The 6,381-nt window shown below is 39.5% G+C and overlaps 2 protein-coding genes across 2 annotated transcripts; one reads left to right on the top strand and one right to left on the bottom strand.

Annotated features, from left to right (window-relative positions):
• Window positions 1-280: 280 nt before the first annotated feature.
• LOC103985953 (protein RADIALIS-like 6) lies at window positions 281-2,776 on the bottom strand. Its single transcript, XM_065107453.1, has 3 exons — window positions 2,004-2,776; window positions 1,241-1,633; window positions 281-411 (listed from the first exon to the last, which is right to left on the bottom strand). The coding sequence occupies exons 2-3, from the start codon at window positions 1,593-1,595 to the stop codon at window positions 326-328; spliced, it is 441 nt and encodes a 146-aa protein (XP_064963525.1). The 5' UTR covers window positions 1,596-1,633; window positions 2,004-2,776; the 3' UTR covers window positions 281-325.
• A 2,188-nt stretch (window positions 2,777-4,964) lies between these two features.
• Window positions 4,965-6,381, top strand: LOC103985954 (transcription factor SRM1-like). The gene is made up of 3 exons (XM_065107432.1): window positions 4,965-5,184; window positions 5,411-5,803; window positions 5,943-6,381. Exons 1-3 carry the CDS (start codon window positions 5,130-5,132, stop codon window positions 6,023-6,025), a joined length of 531 nt encoding a protein of 176 aa, XP_064963504.1. The 5' UTR covers window positions 4,965-5,129; the 3' UTR covers window positions 6,026-6,381.

Raw genomic sequence — 6,381 nt, 5'->3', positions numbered from 1 at the left:
AGGGTTAGGAAGCAAAGATGAGACTCTTCACTAATCTCATCTTCCACAAACCTTTGATGAATGCAAAAATGACATTGTAATTTGCAAAGCTTTTTTCTTGACATCTTCACTAATCTCATCTTCCACAAACCTATTCCTATTCCCGCTCCTTCGTTCAGAACGATCATGCTACCAAATCTCGAAAACTTGGAATACCAAAATCTGACACACAGAACTCAGTGCCAGTAGTAGTCTAAGCCCCCTAAGCCTGGGGGAGGAAAAAGAAAAGAAGATTTATTGACAGGGTTTGCAGAGGGCATGAGAACTCCAAAGGCTCAACCAGTGATCAAGGAGAAGGATCCTTGATCTCCTTCTCCTGCCCTTGTTCATCGTCTTCTGACGGATGAAGTATTTCCGTGCATGAGTCGTCACCTGCACAAAAATATATAATTCATACATTAAAAGAAAAAAACTAAGATTATCTAAGACTTAATAACATCACTCTGTAACCATCAATTATTGACATCACATTGCATCATTGAGAGGACAAGTAAAAGCAAATGCAAATTGCATCATTGACGTCACATTTTTCCCTCGAATAAAAAACTAACTTGAACTTTATAACACAAAATCTAGCAGTTCCTATTATTAACCCGCAAAAAGACAATTTACTTGCACTTATGGTTGACTATCCGTCAACTAAATGGAACTTTCAGGTAATTTATATAAAAAGATAAACATCACCAGTTGGATTATCTATGGTTATACATCAACTGGATGAAACTTTCGTGTGGTACATGAAAAGGATAAACATCACCATTTGAACTGCTAAGGAACAGATCCATAAATCACTTAAATAGCACATATTTTAGATATCTGGGACAGGAAACGTTACTTTCATCCCCAAAAATCAAAATTTACGACGAACATTAACACTCTTCAGGTTGCGTTTAGATTATACATCTTTCTTGAGTTTAAGTGAGAGCACTTCATATGAAATGGCACATATAATCAACAGTTGATAGGAGGGAGGGATTTTAGAGGACTTGAGAAAGACATATATTAAGCAAGCATTTGCATCAAGCTCTATCTTCATGCCGAACACTATAAAACAATGATTAACTTGCTCCCATATCGCTATATATTTCGTCCAACAGCAGACATTTTTCATTATATAAATTAGAACCAAAAAACCTGCTAAAAAGGAAAAATAATATATGCAAAGTTTCACGTTAAGCAGAGAAAGTTTGATGAGTATTACTTGTGTTCTTCCTCTGTCCAGGGTTGCCCTCTGCGGCGCTCTTGATCTCTTCTTGGTCTCTCCTTGGTTCATTCACACTTCCTCTGTTGGCAACACTACAACCAGCAGCAGATTGCTCAGGTACATCACAGTCGGGAAGAGACAGTGCACAAAGTTCAATCCTGCAGATGTCTTCCAATAGTTCGTCATAGTGGGCTTTGATTTCGGCCACGGTTCTTCCAGGCAGATCTGCTGCAATTTTATCCCAAGGAATGGGAATGTGATGGTTCTCAGTATATGCAACGATGGCCACTTCAAATTTCTTATTCTCCTCCCAACTCCAAAATGAACTGCTGCCCTGCTTCCCAGCATCCATCTTACTTCACTTGCAGTTCGTATAAGCCGGGATGTAATCTTTCAAGAAAACCAGCAATAAACACAAAGAAGTTGAAGTAAGAGATCAGATATACATTAAAAAAAAAAAGAAGCAGCATGGATTCAATCCTTAATTACAGTCTATGTAACCGAGAAAAATCTACCCAATGATTCAATTGGAAGGAGAAATATGATTTGTTTGTGGAGATGTGCAGAGGACCACAATCAAAAGAATGAAGGAAAAGGCTTACCACTGAAATTTTCTGGAACTGAAACCGAGTTACAGCGTTTTGCCAGATTATTCATTTATATGAGTCGGCGAGGAACAGTTGCAACGATTCTTGTTTGCTTTCTTGAAAGGGATGCAACCGCCGGTAAACCAGTGAAGGCGAAGAGAAAGAGATCTGACCTGAGATTAAGGCAACGCGTAACGCTTCAGAGCGCCGCTTCTCTGTTCTCGTTCGGGTGATAACAAAATGTGACGTTTCTTGGAGTCCGTTAAGTTCGGTGAAGGATGAGAAAGACCCGACGCATTTCGGGCGTCGTTGCACACGAGCTGCCAAAAGCATGTGGGGATCCATTCGAGCCACGACTGACACTACCGTATACGAAGCGTGTCGTTAGTGGTGTCATGTCTCGATCCGGGACGTGGGGCATTTATGTGATTCGATGGATCGAATTGAATCAAATTGGCTCGACCCGAGTTTGTGTTGGGTTGCGTCGGATCGCTAAATGGAAACGAGGGTCACAAAAGGAGCGCCATCTCGACGCTGCCTTCGGAAGCCGACCTCCACCGCAATACCACCGGCGTTCACGAAACCCGCGAAGCCGAGTCCCGCTGCCTCGTCGTCCGCCATCACCTCCTCCGCTCCGGCCTTCCCCCCTCCTCCGCCTCCTCGACACCGAGGTCCGTTCTCACTCCCGCCTCGCCTCCTCCTCCCTTTCCCTCCCCTTAAGCTCCAATGTCGGCTACCTCGAATCCATCGCCCGCCTCCTCCTCCACCTCTCCATCCGCTGCGTCTCCCGGCCCGTCCCCGCCCCCGCAAAAGATCACCCCGTCCACGTCGACCTTGTCTGTACCCTCCATCGCCGCACCGCTTGGTTCGTGGTCTCCGATCGTAACCCCACCCACCTCTCCGGCCCCGCGTGACGGTCGTTCGATCTCCTGCTTGGATTAGGGAGATATTTTATACAATTTTAGGGATATGATTGTTTTATTCAATTTTGAACAATTTTATCATATATCATACATAGTACATAAGTCGATAATAAAAAAATACAATGAATTTATATACTTTCTCAGTTGTTTGCATTTTCAAATGGATTTTCTTTCTTAGATAATTTTTATACTTTGAACAAAATATCCTCGATAAAATCATAAAAAGATATTGATATCTTTTGACTAGATTTAATTTAATTTTTTACGATTAAACTATTTTTTTAGATAATCCAAATCATATCAATTCAACTAAACCTAATTATTCAATTAATTTAATTAACTTATATATTATCCTTTGATTTTTTCAAATTACCTTCACCTCCACCTCCGTCTTTCATTCGGTCACCTCCTTCTCCTCTCTCTCTCTCTCTCTCTCTCTCTCTCTCTCTCTCTCTCGTTATTTTCCTCTTACTTATCGTCCTACTTTTATCATCTTCTCTCTCTTCCGGTTGGCTTTCTCCACAACCTGTCTTTCTCCTGGTCCTCTTCTTCGTCAACACCACACTTTTATCTCCACCTTCTGCCTTATCTTTTTCTCCCACCTCCCTTGCCCCTCTGCCCTTTTAAATTTGAATAAGCGACATAATATTTATCATCATATAACTATCAAAAACTCTATATCACATCACAATCAACACTAGTATAAGTATAGGATCACCATATCAGATCCAAAATAATATTTCACATTAATAATATATAAGTCCAAAATATAAGAGGATTATAAATAATAATTTTTTTTTCTCAAGTATATCCATGATATACTATTCCTTGAGGTCTGAAAAATTGAAAGAGCAGACATATGAGCAAATAATAGGCCAATAAGTACTATAACTTATATACCAATAAGAAATTATTACAAATACTTATAACAAATAATTATATTTTTTATATTCAATTTAGGAAAACATATAAAATATCAAATCATTCGTTCTATCAAATACCATATATAAGCTTTATTTTCATTTCAGAGTAACAAAATCAGCTAAATGGTATCAGAATAAGTAGCATATTCATACAAATAATCATAAATAATTGTTCAAAAGTTAAATAAATATAACTAGACATATATATTTAAATTCACAATAAGTATAGCTAAAGGTGTGTATCAAAACAATAGTTATAATGGTACTAACAATTATGATAACATTGTATGTTATAGCATATTTATTCTTGTGTCGAGACTTAGAAAAAATTAATTCCTAAAATATTTTTCAATGTGCAACCCCACTGGTAGGGTTCAGATTATAATCATACTAGTCATACAATATAAAGATATCAAGTATATTTTTATCTCTTATTTCAATCTAACAATTCATATAACATCTAAAATTAACCATTTCAATCCTTTTGAATAATCAAAACATCGAATTGATATTTTGAAAGCCAATACATATTTCATTTAATAAGTACAAACCATACATTTTCACAAGGATCAAACAGATATATTAACTGTAAATATATTTATATTATTCTTGAAAATAGATAAGACAGAGTTATTGGAAATTCACCCAACTTAATTCATGATTGGATATGATACGATCATGTTGATTGATAAATAATACTGAATAGAGAGATAATTTTTTTGCCTAGAATAATACTGAATAGGGTGATTCTTTTTTAATGTTCTCGGTCTCTTTCTAGAGATAAAAGAGACTTATCATTTTGTATACTTTCGACAATCTATTGGCTATCCATAGAGCATCATTTTATACTATTTTATCATATATCATAGCACATAATGGATACTGATAATGATAAATGACAACGAATTTTTATCATATATCTTTCTTCAACAAATTATCTATTGTGACAGGTGTCAGAAACCGCAAAAGCCACCAGAACAGACGGGAGGCGATGGTGGACGACGAGGCAGCGGGACTCGGCTTCCATTTAACGATCCGACCCGACCCAACACAAACTCGGGTCGAGCCAATTTGATCCAATTCGATCCATCGCATCACATAACTGCCTCACGTCCCGGCTCGAGACACGACACCACTAACGACACGCTCCGTATGCGGTAGCGCAAGTCGTGGCTCGAATGGAACCCCACATGCGTTTGGCAGATCGTATGGAACGACGCCCGAAATGCATCGGGTCTTTCTTACCCTTCACCGAACTCAACAGACTCCAAGAAACGCTACAGTTTGTTATCACCCGAACGACAACAGAGAAGGGGCGCTCTCAAGCGTTACGCGTTGCCTTATCTCAGGTCAGATCTCTTTCTCTTCGCCCTTCACTGGTTTACCGGCGGTTGCATCCCTTTCAAGAAAGCAAACAAGAATCGTTGCAACTGTTCCTCTCCGACTCATATAAATGAATAATCTGGCAAAACGCTGTAACTCGGTTTCAGTTCCAGAAAATTTCAGCGGTAAGCCTTTTCCTTCATTCTTTTGATTGTGGTCCTCTGCACATCTCCACAAACAAATCATATTTCTCCTTCCAATTGAATCATTGGGTAGATTTTTCTCGGTTACATAGACTGTAACCAAGGATTGAATCCATGCTTTGCTTTTTTTTTTTTTTTCTTTTTTTTTTTATGTATCTCTGATCTCTTACTTCAACTTCTTTGTGTTTATTGCTGGTTTTCTTGAAAGATTGCATCCCTGCTTGTACAAACTGCAAGTGTGGTAAGATGGATGCTGGGAAGCAGAGCAGCAGTACAATTTGGACTCGGGAGGCGGTCAGGGAATATGAAGTGGCCTTGGTTTCATATATTGAGGGCCATCGCATTCACGTTCCTTGGGAAAAAGTTGCAGCATATCTGCCTGGAAGAACCGTGGCCGAAGTCAAAGAGCACTATGACGAACTAGTGGAAGGCATCTGCAGGACTCATCCTTATGCACTGTCTCTTCCCTACTGTCATCTACCTGAGGATTCTGCTGCTGGTTGTAGTGATGGCAACATGGGAAGTGTGGTTGAACCAACGAGAGACCAAGGAGAGATCACGAGCACCGCAGAGAGCAACCCTGGACAGGGGAACGACACAGGTAATACTCATCAAACTTGTCCTCCTCAACATCAGAGATGTCTTTCTTAAATAATTAATGGTTGCATAGTGGAGTGCTGTTATTAAGTCTTAGATAATCTTGATGATTTTTAATATATGAATTATGTATTTCTGTGCAGGTGGCGATTCTGTGATCACAGACGAGCATCATCCGTCAGAAGACGATGAACAGGGACAGGAGGCGGGGTCGAAGGCTCCATGACATTACCATCGTCGGCCACGACGATGATGTGCACATGTATGCGTCTCAAGTGCCAATCACTGGTCGAGTCATTAGAGCTCGCATGCCCTCTGCAGATCCTGTCACTCAACCTTCTTTTCTTTTTCCTCCCCAGGCTTAGGGGGCTTAAGACTTGACTACTACTGGCATTGAGTTGTGTGTGTCAGATTTTGGTAGTCCAAGATTTCGAGATTTGGTAGCATGATCGTTCTGAATAAAGGAGTAGGCATAGGAATAGGTTTGTAGAAGATGAGATTGGTGAAGACGTGAAGAGAAAAAAGCTTTGCAAATTACACTGTCATTTTTGCATTCATCAAATGGAAGAAATGAAAGATATT

This window comes from Musa acuminata, chromosome BXJ2-5, assembly GCF_036884655.1.
Source record: "Musa acuminata AAA Group cultivar baxijiao chromosome BXJ2-5, Cavendish_Baxijiao_AAA, whole genome shotgun sequence".
NCBI classification, from domain to species: domain Eukaryota; kingdom Viridiplantae; phylum Streptophyta; class Magnoliopsida; order Zingiberales; family Musaceae; genus Musa; species Musa acuminata.
The sequence above is the reverse complement of the archived record's forward strand: the minus strand, read 5'-3'. Positions and strand labels throughout refer to the sequence as shown.